The 18,670-nt window shown below is 41.3% G+C and overlaps 1 protein-coding gene across 1 annotated transcript; it reads right to left on the bottom strand.

Annotated features, from left to right (window-relative positions):
- On the bottom strand, positions 1-14,150 carry LOC8074515 (DNA gyrase subunit B, chloroplastic/mitochondrial). Its single transcript, XM_002455382.2, has 21 exons — positions 13,887-14,150; positions 13,670-13,802; positions 12,522-12,602; positions 12,312-12,425; positions 9,113-9,169; positions 8,159-8,260; positions 6,420-6,570; positions 6,249-6,325; positions 5,768-5,872; positions 4,724-4,794; positions 3,953-4,094; positions 3,604-3,702; positions 3,367-3,495; positions 3,140-3,254; positions 2,939-3,006; positions 2,200-2,313; positions 2,014-2,130; positions 1,205-1,258; positions 1,019-1,124; positions 596-726; positions 1-509 (listed from the first exon to the last, which is right to left on the bottom strand). Exons 1-21 carry the CDS (start codon positions 14,039-14,041, stop codon positions 441-443), a joined length of 2,190 nt encoding a protein of 729 aa, XP_002455427.1. The 5' UTR covers positions 14,042-14,150; the 3' UTR covers positions 1-440.

Here is an 18,670-nt window from a genome sequence, read left to right as displayed (position 1 = left end):
GAATCATAAAGCAAGTATTAGGAGATTAACAAAAGCATATTACTGATTACACCGTATCAGAGGCAAGATGGCAGTATAGAACCGACAGCTGGGAACTACACCCGTGAGCACTCAACTCCGTCAAGCGTCAAGCCAAAAAATGGCAGCACCGAACCTATAGCAGGGAACTCCCGTGAGCACTCAACTCTGTCAAGCCAAAATGGTTACAACACCGCCACAAATGAATCAGAATCTCCGTTAGGAGTGCCAGGAAACCTGACTCTTGTCATCCTGGTTTTAATGTTTCTACCCTACCCCCCGACGTTTTCTGCTACTCTAGCACCAAAAAAATGTTGGCAAGGTATCAAGTCTGCAACGCTTGATTCCTGTTGTAGTGGTAAGAACAGCAGCAGGTGGAGCTTCTATATCATACACAGAAAGGTCGGCCTAACTTGATGCCTTCAAATGTCAAGTTGATCCATGCTGATCGTGCTAGCAGCTTCCTGGATCAGTTGCTTCCTATATTCAACCTGGAAATATGCAATATGGAGATTTAGTAACGTCAAGAATAAATACATTATCTTGGGAGTGCTTTTAGGAATCTTTGGTTGCTTACCCGGCTACCCATAAGTGACGAGAACACAACATTGGCCTCAGCAGCATCTTCAACCTTAAGCTGCTTCAACAGCCGCCTCTCAGGATCCATTGTTGTTTCCCACAGTTGTACAGGCATCATCTCACCCAAACCTGATGCAACACCAGAGAAGCAAATACAATATAAAGATGAAGGAAATATAAGAGCCACACAATATTTAAAACTTGAAACCGACATAAGACGATATAGTAATCCAGCCAGGGGGTGAATGGAGAAAAAAAAAGCTGGCGGGTGGAGGTGGAGCCGATGGTACCAGTTTGAGAGGTTTGCCAAGATGATATAGGAGGCAATTAAAATGTACATTGATACAAGAAATATGATTTTTTATGTGCCAGTATATTTTCTTCGAAGTTCATAGTGTTCATGTTCATTAGTTAACTGTACCTTTAAACCTCTGGATATGATATGACGCATTTGGAGGGAAGGTGTTAACTATCTCTTTAAGATCAGCATCATCATAGCAGTAATGTGCTTGTTTTCCACGCTCAACCTAACACCACAACATACACAACTCTTAAAATAAAGATCAACTCATCTTGAAGCCTTCTAAACTTGAAGCCACAATCAAACCTTATAAAGAGGAGGTACACCAACGTAGATGCAACCTTCATCAAATAATGCTCTCTGCAAATTGTATGAGCAAGGAAATCAAACCTTCATTGTTGGCAATATGACAATAGTATAAAACATTTGCCAACATCGGTAAGGACAGTTGCTAGCTCAAAGCAAAATGTTTTGTGGAAGTTCAAAACAAACAACATGCTAGTAAAAAAATTGCTAACCAATTCTATATACAGAGTTCAACTTAACTTGTGCAAACCAAAATCCAACCCTACAAGGAAAAGCGCCAACCGAGCCCCTAAGGTCCTACGGACTTCTATATACTGAGAAAGACAGTAGCTCTTCGATGGGCTGAACAGTTGGGTAATTGGGTTTGACCAATACCATGACACATTATCACCCAAAAAAGAAAACTCACATTTCGGACCAAGGGGCAAGGGTGATCACGCATTCAGACTGTTTGGATATTTGGTGGATTTTTCTGCAATGCCAATAGGGTACTGAAGGGACTTTCGGATGAAGAAACACAGCCAGAGACTTTCCTTCGGGTTAGACCTGTTCTCAACACCAATAAGCCATATTGCAATTTTCACTCCAAACCCCATTCTAACCCAACTATCAACCATTTTAGTTTCACTTTTCAGGCGAGCATTATCTACATGAAACACTATTATTTAGACCTATTCATTCAATGAATCAACAGATCTTGCAGAAAATTTAAAAACAATGTCAACAGTAGTATAGGCTGCTCAATCTGTAAACACTTATAAATGAAACAGATGAGGTACTTCAGTTTGCAGATGCTTCTTGATACGTACTTGATATCTGAAGAAGAAAGTAAGGAGGAGAGTCCGGATATGTGCGCCATCAACATCAGCATCAGTAAGTATAACTATCTTATGATACCGGAGAGCCTCCTTCTTAAAATCCTCACCCTAAAGTATAATATATTTGATAAGAGCAAAGAAAAAGAAACATAATAAGAGAACAAGAGAGGATGCGACCTTCACTCCTAATCCAAGCGCAAGAATAAGGTTTTGGATCTCTTCATTTTTGTACATGGCTGCTTCATCCCTTCTTTCAATGTTGAGAATTTTACCTCTTAGGGGCAAAATAGCCTGCATTCAATTTTCCAAAATTAGACTTAAGTGAATTACAGGAACATGTCATGCAAGATGCTGACACAACTGGACTATCTTCTCATATTACACAGTAATGAACTAATGGCCTATGCGCCACAAATAAAGTGCATATGTTCTAACCATTCTGTTGACAATTCCTGTGAGACAACAAATCTACTTCAAACACCGGTGTGCACCTAGAAACTGCTAGGGTTTTGTACCAATAGCTAAACAATAGAATCTTTGTGAATCCAGGAAGCACTGATTCTAAAGAAATGAAGAGCATACAATTACAACCAGTTAGCATGCTCAAATTCCATTACAACTATACGTATAAATTAATATGTGGGGGGGTTATTCTTATGAAAAACATTGCTTATATTGAAAGAAGCTCTGGAGATTGACAAGGTAAAATGATATTTGAAATCCACATTGGTGGTATCAGTAGAGCTAGAAAGCAAGAATAGGTCAAACAAAGCTTCTCCATCAAATTGGGCCAAATCAAACATTGTCTAAAAGTTATAATAGTAATCTACAGCTATAAATATCAACAGGAATCCTGTGATCCTCATGGTGCTATAACTGTTGAACATACTGGGAAAAAAAGATGAACAAGCTTTACCTGAAATCTTCTATCTCGTCCTTGCTTTGCACTACCACCCGCAGAATCACCTTCGACAATGAAGATTTCTGCATTCATGTGTGATAAGCAAATGTCAAAGCCAAGAAGTGTGTGCAAAAACAGAAGTGTGCAAGAGGCCTAAGCTTGATTGAAATTTGAACCAAAGGACGTTACACATTGCAAGTATAAATGTAGACTCACCAGATTCTTCAGGATTAGTTGATGCACAATCAGCTAATTTCCCAGGGATTGAAGAAGATTTCAACACACTCTTTGACCTAACTAGTTCCCTAGCCCGCTTGGCTGCCAACGAAGCCTGCAACAAAAGGAGTTACCCTCCTAGGGAATCTATCTTGCAAGAACAATAAATAGGATATAAAAAAAATTCCCTTCAAAACAAACGTGTAATTATTACAAGAATCAGGTACCTTGAGAGCATTAAGGGACTTTGATAGGATTGAATCCAGAACATCTGGATGAAGCTCTAAGTACTCTGTTAAGTTTTCTTGAACAGCCTGTTCGACTATTCTCCGTACTTCTGGATTTCCCAACCTTGTCTGTGAAAGAAAAGGAAACAAAATTGACCCAATATTAGGAGAAGAAATGGTATGGCATCAATCATAACACAAATTAAAAGGACCATGGCAGGAAAATCAAACTGATACCTTTGTTTGCCCCTCAAACTCTGGACTAGGGACCTTCACTGAAATGACGCATGTCATCCCTTCTCTTACATGCTCCCCACTCAAGGTAATATCCTTATCCTATGAAGAGCAACAGATATAGTCGATTATGTTTTTCATTGGTTGGATAAATAGGATCCAAAGGTGCACTTCAAAGACTTAAGCAGAGCGTTCATATATGGCTGATACTGCAGTCCACAGTACCAATTAAGAAACAAACCTCCAATGAAATGGTTTAAAATCATCTGGTTACAGTTAAGTATAAGAAAGACAACAGGGTGCATTCGCAAGGAACCAAAGAAACAGCAGTCTGTAGTCTGTACTTTATCACCTTAATAGTCTTTGACTTCTTCGCAAAGTTATTAATGGTTCTTGTCAATGAAGCCTTCAGGCCATCAATATGAGTACCACCATCAATAGTCCGGATACTGTTTGCATATCCTAGCACTGTATCAGAGTACGAATCAGAGGACCTGTAAATGGCGACAATTTATTGCTTCAGAAGAAAGCACAAAATTATTCCCTCAGAGTCAAATGCTAAATTTTGGAATAGAATATTGTAAATTGCAAAACAAGTCCATGAATGTGCCAGATAGCTGCAGTTGGTCAATGAACTGCAGAACCATAGAACTCTTTCCACAAAATTGGGACACAAGACAAAAAAAAATATAGTGGATATATATCAAGTCTTAAAAATCCATCAGGATTGACCCAATCCTCGAACTATTTTAGCAAAAACATTCAGGAAACATAAGGTACCACATTTTTGAGAACTCAAATGTTAAAAAAAGTTTTTAACCAGACAAGATATCACAAAAACTGTTGATATGCTCAATCAGAAACTGTTTCTCCTTGCTAAAAAATGAAAAGATGTGATGCAGTGCATAAATGTAACTGTACTACTCCATCCTGAAATACAAGGTATCGAAGGTTTAAAATTTGTCCCAAATTATAAGGTATTCCACATTTCTCAACCCCATCTACATGTGCCTTTTAAACCCCATCCATGAATGCATCCATGTATGCCTTTTATTCAGCATACATTGAAGGGAGTATTTTCCAAAATATATATATATATATATATATACAAGGAAAAAATTACCATTGAAGGGAGACATCCACTGTTATACCATCCAACTCCTTTCTGAACGCAATCGGGTCATGCAGGGGTTTCTAGGTCAGAAAGCACATCCAAGAAATAGAATTAGGTTGGTTTGTTGCTGGGTAACAACAATACAATATGATGCTTTGCTAGTTAAAACAAAACCAGACTTCAACCTGATGGCTTCTTTCTACAAGTGAAACTTAGAGGCACAGGGAAGCCTCAACAGTATTTATATTACTAACATGCAAATTATTGCCCTCACTTCGGTGTAAATTGATACTAGTCCCTTCAGAAGAACAATAAAGAAATACATACGACAAGCAATTATAACAAAAATAAGCAAAGATCATTCAGCATTCAACATTTTGTAAGTATTAGGGAAGAGACAGTTCAGTTCAGTACTTCAGTCTGAGCATCTGATGAAATGCGAGCATTCAAGCATTGTAATAAATTGGTAAAAGAAAAGTTATTTGGCTCACTAGGTACCCCAAGTGATTAGGCCCTGGTGGTCTTTGGTCAAGTTTTGGTTGTGTTCTTGCTCTAGTCTGTGGCACGTATGCATGGAGGGGATGCTCAAGGCGGGGTTATTTAACATGGCTCATGAGTCACTGTACTTTCTCTCAATGAAATGACACACAGCTTTTCAGCGTCATTCGACAAAGAAAATCACAATCTAATTTTGCGAGCAGATCATGGTTTTTGAGGCATCACCCATGCGTCCAGGCATACCCCCAGAACTACAGGATGCCACACACCTCAGAAACCATGTAGCAGTCAGAATAAAATTTCCAAGGAAATCAACATTAATGTAAATACAGCATATTCATGTATTGTTCATTTCAACTGTTTGTACAAATAGAAAAAACAACAAAGTAAAGGTATATCTTAATTTTTTTGAGTCCACCAGAAAAAGCAATTCAAACCTGTAGGCAAAACTTATGTCTAATGGATACCCAGAATAGAAAACCACTTCTGAATTTTAATAATCTTAGCAAAAATGGAACAGGATGAACATAGAGCTTCATATGATGTTGAGCAAACCTTGTCAGTATTCAACCATTTAACATATTCAACAAGGCCACCAGCATAACAGTATTCATTATGTTGAACTGTGTGCCCTTCTTCCTTTGTCAAGGTTATTGTAAGCTGGAAAAACATAATGGTTAATTAAACACAAGGTGTGTTATTCACATGAAAGATATTACAGTGAAGCCATGCATGTGTATCAACATGAGATAAAAAAACACTTAAATGTTAAATGCAACAAAAAACTGATGCCAAACCCAATACTGTCATGAGAAAGTTGAATCTAAAGTATTGTGTGCGCAATCATGTAACAAGCACGTCTGTCTGCACGTGCTGATGGTATGAGTTGGCCTGGGTCAAGTTAATCTAAATAAAAAATCTTACAAGCCTTAGGAATACAAAACAAAGATTAACAATGAATCTGCTGAAATCCCTGTAAATCAAGCTAACAGGGCATAAGATAGTGTGTAGATAATCTAGGAGAAGGATTACATACCTCAGGATTTAGAAAGGCAAGCTCCCGAATGCGACTGGAGATTGTATTGAAGTCAAAATCAATGGTGGTGGTAAATACTACATTTAAAATAATGGTTAATCCCTGGAGCAGCATCACTAGTAGTGCTTCGAAGTTAGATCAGAGAACTTATTTGTAAGAATATAAGCTTACTATCTTTATCAGGCCAAAATCTAATGCTTGTTCCTTGACGAGGACTTGTTTCACCAGTAAGTGTGATACTACTTAGCGGCGTTGTTGGCTTTCCCCTTGAATAGCTTTGTCTGTATTTGTTCCCATCACGCCAAACAGTAACTTCAAGTGCCTGGGACAGTGACATCATGATGAAAAATTGTATCAAAGGTGTGAATCATGCAGGGATAAAAATCTTAACAATGCAATTGACACCTGTTTTCATATAACTTCAGCAGCACTCCTGGTGGTACAGTATAATGAAAATTTTCTAACATGAAAGCTAATGGGAAAAAATTGTGAAGTCGAATTTCAACAAAAATGCTCAGTAGTGACACTACAGCATAATGTGTTTTACTCTGACAAAACAATCACAGCATGAAGCAGAGGTTAGATTCACAGAAAAATGTGTACAATAGATTCTGGCCTGTATTATAATTGCACAAGTTAAGACAAAACACTAGGACAGGCAAAAGCTGTGTTTAGCATATTACTAAATACCACTATAATGGTGCTCTGATAGCAACCATCATAGAGTTCACGTGGTATAGCCATAGGCTGAAACATTGATAGATAAAAGCTGTTTGCATAACTACTAACTATACATCTGCCTAATCGTAAAATAGTATGCCATGTTATGCTAAACTATCCAGTAAACAAAAATGTTTTCCCTTTTGTTATCTCCATCCCTCAGCCTGTGAGAAAGGCATGATTCCAGACAAGCCCAGATGTGTGCATAGATTTATTTAAATGCTAAATAATGGCCAGTTCCTTTCGAATGGTTGTGCTCTTCAACATTTTACTTCTAGATAACCTGGTATTTTCATTCTTTGCTAATCTAGCCATAAATACAAGTCATATCAGAATCAGATAAACAAGTCAACAGGGCAATTAGTCCTGTTGGCTCTCACCCCAGCCCTATCGCTTCTGATGAAGTTGGACCAGGTATCAACATAGGGACAGAAATCAACACTCCAATAGATGACATTGGCCAGAAAAGAAATAGGCACATATTCTGATAGTTCTCATACTTCAAAATTGAGGTATATATATCAGTACAGCACATTAGCTGCACTGTTTACCTGTTTTTATTTTTATGTTAAGTTGTTAACATTTCTAATCTACCACTTACACCTCAGAGATAGTTCTCATACTTCAAAATTGAGGTATATATATCAGTATAGCACATCAGCTGCACTGTTTACCTGTTTTTATTTTATGTTAAGTTGTTAACATTTCTAATCTACCACTTACACCTCAGAGAAAAAATTGCAAGGGACTTGTAGTCCTTACCATATTTCAGTTATCCAGTAGCTAGCTAAGCCAGATCGCAGCAGGCGTAAAATGTTAGGGAAAAAAATATTTTTGTCCTCTGTAATATTACTTCTCGATTATTGTTGTCTAGACTTGGGAGGTAGTAAGGCTCTGCGACATAATTTGTCTAGACTTGGGAGTAAGGCTCTGCAACATAATTCATGGACTATTCACACAGTAAACTATAGAAAATGAAGCTACCAGATTACTATATTCAAAAAAGATAAACTTGAATATTCTCCATAGAAAATGAAGCTACCAGATTACTATATTCAAAAAAGATAAACTTGAATATTCTCCAAACTTAAGAGCAAGTTTAACTAATTTGCTATCACCGAGCGAATCATCTTTAACTATAGAACTTCTCTTATTTTATTTTCAGAACTAGTAGAGATCAAAATACAAACCTCTGATAAAGCATTAACAACTGATAAACCAACACCATGAAGCCCTCCAGAGACACTGTAACCACTCTTTGAACCTCCAAATTTGCCACCAGCATGCATTAACTGCATCGTTAAGACAGCAGGTTAATTATTAAGATTTCAAATGTTGACATCAAGAAAGACAACAGAGCTTAGAAATGACAAAAATGCTTTGAAAACTGAGTAAGCATAAACACTTAAAGGCAGCAAGTAACCAAACAAGCACCAAATACTTTACAAAGAAAAGAACAGATAAAAATCCAAGTTTTGCATTGCTGAAATCCATGCACATCAAAGTTCGCTCAATAGCAGAACTTCTGTTTACACGGTGATAATCTTAGGCAACAAAGCCATATGTCTGCATTACTCAAGCAAACAATCCAATACGACGTATGCATAAAAAAACACTAAGCCCAGAATGGAAATAAAATCATCATCACTTGAAGGAAGCTGCCATTTTTATCCTTCTTAAGAAGGTATACATTCAAAACTTTTCCTTCTTCGTTCATTGTCCTATGCTAGCTGCAGTTGATTTTTTTACAAAATAAGCAAAGGAAATAAGAATAAAATCACTGCAATTTGTAGAACGTATAGTCAGGCTCCGCATGGTTTTGTTTCATGGGCATACAGCAAAACAATATTTCACCTGTGTAGCTACAACCAAAAGGCATAAAATGCAGACCAAATAAAACATTTTGTGCATGCACATGAGTTGATTGAAAATGTATAACAGAAAAAGTCCCATGATTAAAATATTGTACCAATACCTATAAAAATAATAATATTCAGTAGGAATTTGTCAGATGATGTGCTCTCTTGCACAGAAAAGGAAACATAACTAAGTATGCAAAGAATTTAGAGTGGTTGAAAAGTCCAATAAACAACATTTTTAGTCTGTATGATCTAAAGAGGGTTACAAAAAAAAATTAACTATACCGTTAAGACAGTCTCCACACAAGATTTCTTCGTCTGGGGGTGCATATCCGTAGGAATCTGCAGTACATGAGATTAAAAAACTCAGTAAAATGACAGACTAAATGATACTCCATGTTGGCTAATCAGTGCAAGATATACATGTCAAGTAGTCAATATTGTTCATTTAAGTTACAAAAATGATACGATGAACCAAAATTTTAAAGCTCAACAATCTAGCAGCCAGTTGTTCAATCAACTCGCCATTTGAGCTAAAGCACAGAAATCCTGCAATCCTTTATAAAATTCAGGCAAACTGAACATTTTCAATTGACAAAATTTTATTGTGGGTCTGTTTGGTTCAAAGAATTGGGATGACTGAACTCTATTGGCTCTCCAATTCAACACAGGGCTGAAATGAACTGCTCTCTAATTCTAATTTATGTGTTTGGTTACTAAAAGATTAGCACTCTGGAATAGAATCACAACTAGGGACCTGGTGTACCCTCCTTTCGTCTTTGTCAACTTTTGTTTTGTGGGCTCCATGGCCAAATACCCTGAACTCCAGGACCCCTCTCCCTCCATAATCCAGATCCCCTCCACAGCCAAGCTCAAGCTAGCCCAGCTCGTTCTCATGCAAAACGTGCCATGGGATTCACCTGACAGCAGTGGCGATGACCCGTGGTGACCATGAAGATCATGTCATGGTGGCCATGGAGGTCACCCCGGTGGATTCCTCCATGCAGTTCCAGAGACTAATCATGATTCATGAACCTTGCCCCTGAACTGTATCCAGGTAGCCAGAGTACGGATGAGGTTCTGGTCGGTGGAAAATGAGCAGAACAGGAACAGAAAATTGGCCTGGGAGAGAGGAGGCAACAGTGGCCATGCCAGGACCTCAGGGCTCATGGGGTTCATGCCCAGCCCCAGCATTAGCAGCCATAGAGCTTCATTCCTATGATGGCAGTCATGGATCCCACCTCTATTGTGGCCACGGTCATGGATTTTGGCATGTTGGCAACCATGGATAAAGTTGAGCATGCAGCCCGTGGGCCGAAGGCACGGTCATTTGGCCCGGCCCGAGCACGGCACGGCCCGATCCTAACCAGGCCCGGGCTGGCCCGAAGCACGTAACGGGCCGTGCTTGGGCCGACCCCTCGGCCCGCCGGGCGGCACGGCACGGCCCGCTTTTAACAGCAGGCACGGTGTCGGCCCGGTATCAGGAAATTTGTGAAACTTGAAGTATCGTTATGTGACTTGTCAAACTTATATTTTTCGACAAGTGAAATATTATTTTTGAATATATTGTGTTATGTGAATTGTGAAATATTAATGTCTACGAATTAAATATGATTTACTTATGCTTTATTAAATTCAATATTAAATTTGGTATTTTTCATATAACAGGCCATGGGCCGGCCCGAAGCACTATTGGGCCTCGTGCTTTTCGGGCCAGGCCTGCACGAAAATCGGCCCACGGGCCGTGCTTGGGCCGTCAGGCAGGTACGATGGTCTATGGAGGCACGGCCCGGTGGCACGCGGGCCATACGGGCCCGTGCCTTATCGGGCCGTGCCTAGCACGGGCCCGTGCCGTGCCGGGCCAGGCCGGCCCATTGATCATCTTTAACCATGGAGCTCATCCCCATGGTGGTCTTATAGACCGTCAGTCAGTCAATGGAGGTGCAGTCAAACTACACGAAGGAGCTTAGTCACCGGGATCGCGGGTCGACGCGGCGATCCTCGTTCCCGGGAACGTCGTCCCAAATCGCGGAACGGGGACGCGCCGGGACGGCTGCCGGAACGCCGGCGGAACTCGACCCCGCCGCCGCCCGCGGGAACTCGACTGCGCCACCGCGGGAACTTGACCGCGCCGCTGTGGGAACTCGACGGCGCAGCCGTGGGAACGGAAGGCCAAGCGCCGCATCGTGAAGAACAAGAAGTCGCGCGGCGTGTCTGCTGCATCGGGGCAAGGTGAGGGAGGCGAAGCGCAAGCAGTCAGCAGCCCCCATTAATCAACATCGGGAAGGTGGAAGGAGCTGAGCATCTGCAGGAACGTCGTCCCTCGTTCCTTCTCGTCGTTCCGGGAACGTCGTCCCAAATTAACTTGGATCACGGTTCATGTTAATTTGGAACGTGCTGAAGCTGTATACTCGTCGTTCCAAACAGTATTGAAAATTGACGTACCACGTTCCTCGTCCCCGTTCCTCGACCCGGGAACACGGTGACTAAGCGAAGGAGTGAGCAGCAACTAGTGGCCCATGATGATTATTTATTGATGGCAATCGATGGTGACAAGAGTCCAGCAACGGCCAGAGAGGGGCACAGGACAAACTCATCGTTTCCAGTGAAATCAGGGGTCAGGCACAAAATCTGAGGGGCTGTCCAAATCATGGGCCCCCTTCTAGTTGTCCTCCAATTCAGCCTTAAATAGGTTCTAATTGTAATTCTGATTCCCAGGGCAACCAAACAGAAGAAGAATTAGACATGCCATAATTCCAATTCACCAACTCCGAGTCCAATCACGTAAACCAAACAAGGCCTAATAGCTAATATCATACAAAGATGCAGCAGTGCTATTATAAATAAATGAGTGCACTCAATTAGACATCTGTCAAGGGAATGAGCATCTGACTGCCAAAGAGATTCACACTTTGTACATGTAAAAACTTCAGCTACTATAAGCATAAAACCAAAACAATAGCTAGAACCCACTGGGACGTGTGTTTTTTTTTCTCTCGAAAAACGCTGGGACGTGTTGACTAATATCCTGTGGAAATGTGAAGGATGGCATCCAACTTCTAACATGAAAAGGGCCAAATAAACCCCTTTCAATTATCCTTACTATTTACTTGTGACATGGTTAATAGCTTAATCAGCACCTCCAGCACCTCAAAAGAATCTCTCGATCACCCTAGGTTGAAAACATGTGTTCATTTAAATTTAGATGATGATAATTGTGTATATTTAAATGATGACTCGATGAAGAATGGCAAGGAGTATATATGGCAATTCATTGTTATTTCATCTACATATGGTACAAAGAATACTGGAGTTTCTTAAATATATATATTGGGCTAATTAACTCCCCAACAAGCACAATTATTTGGCAGAATACCAATGAAAATCACAACCACATGTGTCCAGAATATTTCAAAAGCAACATGCGTTGAAATAATTCCTTAATAAAAAAAACATGGAATTCAGATTTTTAGAAACTGCATACCCCACGTCCATTGTCTGTTACACTAACAGAATTGTCATCATGAAGAACTACATCAATCTTTGAAGCGTGACCCGCTTGACCTTCATCCACAGCATTATCCAAGATTTCATAAACCTATTATAAACCAACCAAATCAGTGACCAAACAAGACATAAAGCAGAACGCCTTAAAAAATGCAGAAACAGAAGCATAATATCACATTTGATATACCAGATGATGCAATCCACGTGGTCCTGTGCTCCCAATGTACATACCAGGCCTTGTGCGAACTCCATCTAATGCTTCTAGGACCTAAAAATACCAATTGAGCATAAATAGCTCCAGTAAAGATTGTCAAGTTCTATACTACACTGTAGCAAATAACTCCAATGAGTGTCAACATTGATAAACTAATAACACATTGTTAGCTTATTGACAGTAATGATAAAACATGCAAGAAACAATTAAGATCTGAAATTGTTTCAAAATTGAGTGGCCATGCATCTTCCCACTCCCTTAAGATCTGAAATTGTTTCAAATCTCCTTACCACCCTTCAACTTTCTGGTACAACATCTTCACACTCCCAGGTGCCAGCCCAGCAAGGCAAAGAGCCCAACGCAAAGGCACCACATACCACCCGAGCAACCGTGAGGACAAGCACGAGTCATCCATCGGCAGCGCTGCCCTACCCTACAGCTGCTTCTCTCTGACTCTCCTTCTCTCACCCCTCTTCCTACTTGGCATCCTAGGTAGGAGACACCAGTGGCCGTGCAAGACTCACCGGATTTTAGACTCGGCAGTCGGCTCAGCACCAAATTCAAAGCATTCCTGCTGTGGGGCAGCCACAGCCACAGGCTATGGCTGCTAGCAAGCGACCTGGTGTCACGACGTGGGTAGGGCACAACAGCAACAAGGCGCGGCGCCGTGGGCGGCACACAGCAGCAGGGTGCCTTTCTCAATCTAGAGCTAGGCATCATCTAGAGGTAGGCACGCTGCAGGCAGCACTCTAGCAGTAAGCAGCAACAGGAGGTAAATTCCCCATTCCTAAATCCCAAATATTTCAATGTTGAGTTTCACAATCCGGAAATATTCATGCCAATTCCCATGTGCCTTCCTCATTTTCTGTAAAACTGTAAAACTACAAATGTACATGAACAATTACACGGAAACCCTTTTCTCTCCTGCTTCGATGGCAATTATATACACAACCAATGCCTAACGTGTATGTATATCTTCAGGTTAAGATGCTATTGTTAATGAAAGATTTGAGGAAAGAACCGAATCCTCATTAATTAGGTCTTTTTACCACTTTTTATGTTCTCACCACTACGTTGCGGTTCTAAGTGTGGAACTGAAAAGAAATTGCAGCAATAATCACCTGGACATTGGCAGCAGTGTACTCGGCGGCCACCCGCTTCTCATGCATCGCTTCAGACGCCGTCGTTGAGGCCATGAACGCACGCACCGGGACCCCATTCCGCCGCGGGGCCGCCGCCGCCGCCGCCACAACCCTACAGTAAGAGAGGGGGATAGCACCATATCATCATTAACCATCCAGCACAGCGAGGGAGGTGGTGGGAAGCGGGAGGACGTACCTTGGCCCGAAGAGGAGCCGAGGGACGGCGGCGGTGGAGCGGGGCGAGGGGAGCATGCGTGAGGGGAAGGGTCCGGCGCCAGTGGAGAGGAGGCGGCGGAGGAGCGCGCGGAGGTGGGGAGAGGGAGGAGAAGTCGGGCGGAGGAGTAGCGCCATCCGCGTCGGCCAGCCCTCGCGCTCGCGGGCTCCTTGGTCTTGGTCTTGGCTTGCCGGCCGCCTACTTGTGGCTGAGAGCAGCCGGGGGGCAGGAGGGGCTGGGGTTTAGAGGGGGGGAAGGGGCGGGTAGTGGATGAGGAGCTCGCGGCTTCGCGAGGACGAGGACGAGGGTTTTAGGGCGCCTCGGATTTTTTACGAGGGGGCTTTGCTTCCGGCGGTGAGGGCATGGGCCCAGCTAGCGGCTGGTGCGGTGGGCCGGTGACGCCTGTTGGTTGCTATTGTGCGTGGGCCTATTCACAGGCCGCCCGCCGGTGCACCCAGAGATTGGCCCCGGCCCAATCAAGGAAAAAAAAACCATCGGCCCCGGCGCTGCTGCTTTGCAGAAGTCACGGCTTAACCGCTCGCGTTGTGGGAGCAGTTGTTATGGGCTAGGGCCTGGGGGAAGCAGGAGTGGAGTAGTGGACCCTTATTGGGCCGAATTAGAGGCCCGGCATGCACACACCACCGTTAGACCCCACGCTTACGCGGCAAGGTACTCAGGTTACAGGTATGGCAAACTGTTACGTATTTGTAGATCGATCCGTTAATACTTTCTCAAGCAGTGACAGACTCAAATTCTCACAAGAACACTAAAAATTTTGAACTTATATTGTATCTATTCAATAAAACAGGAGTTACTACAATAGAAAACTCCTTAAACATTTTTCATATTAAAGTCAAAACTCAACATTACACAAGAACTATCAATAGTTTCCTTCATCGATTGGAAGCGCCATGGCAAGAGATCAACATTTGTCCTTAACTTTTTCATGAAAAATGCTTTAAGTCAAATGAAATTACCAATTTTCTCTTGAGCACTTTCAATACATATAGTTTGTATTTTTTTATCAATTTTTTTGTTTTGTAGCAAAGCTCAAAATCCTCGTTTCACAAAATTATCACCAACACAACAATTTCTACGCCTGGATAGATAGCAACCATAGCAAGTCCACAAAGTGAGAGAGAGAGGCCAGGTATATATTTGGTTAATGATCTTGAGATTGGTGGGATGAGGATCAGGGCTCTAGTACTGCTTCCTCCCTTCTCATTACAAGATGTTGATGCTAAACTAAATCAGCCAAAAGAGTTGCAGGAGTGTGTGTTTTGGGATCGATGCCTGCTAAGTCGGTGGACACTGAGGACATCTCTCCCCTCTTGACACTCGCGAAACCTTAATTTCGTGTCTTGACATAGACAGTTTTTCTGTCAACTCTCCCATTCTTGAAAAGGTACTAGGCCTACTTAAAAATCATGCACTAAAAGACCTTCCCGTGCTCCTTTTCAGGACATATATGATTTTCCTATCATGGCTTGCCTTTCGTTAGGTTTCAGAATCTCTAATCAAGAATACACCGATGGTCATGTGATGCAAAAAGAATACCGTTTGTGGACCTGTTTGATGGAGCTCCACCCCTTGATTATTCACTTCAGCTATTTGATTCTCTGATGAATTGATTCTGGTGGCGGTTCATGGTGGGGAGCTGATAAAAAGTGAATTTTGAGGAGATTGAATGGAGAAGGTGTTTTTTACTCCCAGTGTAAAAGAAGTGATTCATATCTAATTCCCACCGGAATCTAGTTGTATCGTACCTATTTGGTTGTCTAGGAGCGCTGCTCGTGGAGATTTTGGAGCTAGAAGTGCTACAACGATCCATAGAGCATAGTGGTTTTCTTATAAAGGCCTCTTTTTAAAAAGGATGTCTGGTATCTTACTGTATTTAAATAAGGCCCATCTATCACAAATTCGAAAAGTTGTGTAGACTCTTATCTGGCAATGGCATCGTCGCCTCGAGAGAGAAAAGAAAAAGACTACACGCACCTAGCTTATGGACGGGAAGCGGCCCATTTGTTTCAGGTTTGCTTGCATTTTGTAATTACGGCCACGGTCACGGTCAGCAACAAGGCATTTCTCGGATCAAGTTGACATGGCAGTGGCAGCGGTGGTAGCTGATCCCGAGAACAAGGACAATGCCAGACGAGGCGTGTCAGAGATGGACAAAGAATATACTGTATGCTACTACGAGCATACTATACACAGTATATACCATGTCAGTCAAACTGCCAGATCTAGCCCTTGTTTAGTTCACCCTAAAAACCAAAATCTTTTCAAGATTCCCCGTCACACAAATAAAAGTGCTACAGTATCCCGAAAAAATTTCGGCAAAGAACTAAACAAGGCCTAAACAAGGCCCTGATATGATCATACTTTATAAGGCTTTGTTTAGTTCCGAAAAAATTTCGGATTTCGGTACTGTAACACTTTTGTTTGTTTGTGACAAATATTATCTAATTATGGACTAACTAGGATCAAAAGATTCGTCTCGCGATATACAGCTAAACTGTGTAATTAGTTTTTGCTTTTGTCTATATTAAATGCTTCATTCATGTGTCACAAGATTCAATGTGACAGAAAATCTTAAAAACTTTTTGCTTTTTGAGGTGAACTAAACAAGGCCTAATACTTGCTTCAGATCAGATATGATCATACCATGTCAAGTAGGAGTATATACTAGTATACACAGTATATACCATGTCAGTCAGACTGCCAGATCTGAGGGACATTATGTGGTGGTAGAGACTGGGAGGTGGCCCGCTAGCAGAGAAGAGAAGGAAACTAGCAGATCAGACGCCGGGATCATCGATCATGGCACAGATCCAGCAACGGCTCCGCGCATGGTGGTGGCCAATGCGAACTTGTCAGCAAGCGCGACCGGCCGGTCCCGGTCCCGGCGGCGCATCACAGATGGGAGCCGTGTACCATGTGATGTGCCAGCGCAGCGCAGCGCACGAGACGTGCTCCCGCGGTACGACGAGTAGCTGCAACAGATGATCAACGTGGGGTGGCCTACAGGCTACAGCTACAGGACACTGGACAGTAGGAAACGTGCATGGCTTGCGCAAGCTGAGACTGGGCCTTGTTTAGGCCTTGTTTACTTGCAAAAGGTGAGCAGTATCAATTTCGTTTGTATTTTATAAATATTGTCCAATCATAGCCTAACTAGACTTAAAAGATTCGTCTCACAAATTACATGCAAACCGCGTAATCAGTTATCTTTTTTATCTATATTTAATGCTTTATGCATGTGCCGTAAAATTCGATGTGACGGAGAATCTTAAAAATTTTGCAAATTTTTTTAGGAACTAAACAAAGCTTTAGTTCCCGAAAAAATTTCGCGACACTTTAGCACTTTCGTTTGTTTGTAACTATAGACTAACTAGGCTCAAAATATTCGTCTCGTCAATTTCGATCAAACTGTGTAATTAGTTTATATTTCCGTCTATATTTAATATTTTATATATGTGTCTAAAGATTCTATGTGAAAAGGAATTTTGAAAATTTTTGGGTTTTTGGTCGGAAGTAAACAAAGTCTGGGACGACAAATTCATAAGTTCAAACCCATCAAGGCCCATGCATGGTCCATCCGGCCACCAAGGGATTAATCTTTTACACTTCCTACCGTGCCGTTGCAATTATTGGTGCAGGCTATGGCTACAGTACCTAGACTATGTTCGCCTTCGTTATTTATTTATCGAATCTATCAGTTATTTAATAATATTTTTTTATAATAAATTAGTGAATAGTATTTTCAGTTACGAATTCTTCTGCCAAGTGATGAAAAAGACAGTAGTCATCGGTGTCTCGGCTCTAGTAATTGCAGACGCTAGTCATGTACTCCTGTAACGTAGTAGAGGCTTCACACGAGATCTGATCCATCCAATCAGGGCCGGGGGTTAGTTCGATGTTGCTGTCAGTGTAGCCATGCGCACACATAGCTGTGTTTGATAAGGCCTTGTTTAGTTTTTAAAAATTTTATAAAATTTTTCAGATTTCTCATCACATCAAATTTTACGGCACATGTATGAAACATTAAATATAAATAAAAAATAATTAATAATACAGTTTATCTGTAATTTGCGAGACAAATTTTTTAAGTCTAGTAATTAAACAATATTATCAAATAAAAATAAAAATACTACAGTGTCCATTTTGTAAAAAAAAAAACTACACAAGGCCTAAGATAAGATAGGAGGCCAGCCAAGCAGTGGAGATACGTCGTGGTTCCTATCACGTTTAATTTGTGACAGGGCAGAAAGAAGAAGACAAGTAGGACTGTAGGTAGTAGATGTCAATTATTTGTTGATAAAAAAATTAAAGTGTGTAGCGATCATTGGCAGCCGGCCGGCAAGCCTAGGTCACGTCACGCTCACGCCCAACGGCCCAATCACCAGTCCCCACCGGCCACCGCAATGGACAGATCGACCACTGCGCCACATCTCTGCGGCGCCCAAACCACGAGAGGGTTAAGCCTTGTTTAGTTCAACTTCAACCTGCATGAAACATTAAATATAGATAAAAATAAAAACTATTTGCACAGTTTATTTGTAAATCACAAGATGAATCTTTTAAGTCTAATTGCTTTATGATTAGACAATGTTTATCAAATAAAAACGAAAGTGCTAATTTAAAAAAAATTAGATCTAAACAAAGCCTTAGTAAAACAACTGATACTATGGCGCAGCAACTGTCATTAACTTTTTTGCATAATGCTAATAATTCACAACACTATTTTTTTCTGCGACAAATGACAG

This window comes from Sorghum bicolor, chromosome 3 (assembly GCF_000003195.3).
Source record: "Sorghum bicolor cultivar BTx623 chromosome 3, Sorghum_bicolor_NCBIv3, whole genome shotgun sequence".
Taxonomy (NCBI): Eukaryota; Viridiplantae; Streptophyta; class Magnoliopsida; order Poales; family Poaceae; genus Sorghum; species Sorghum bicolor.
Note: the sequence above shows the minus strand (reverse complement) of the source record. Positions and strands in the feature narration are given on the sequence as shown.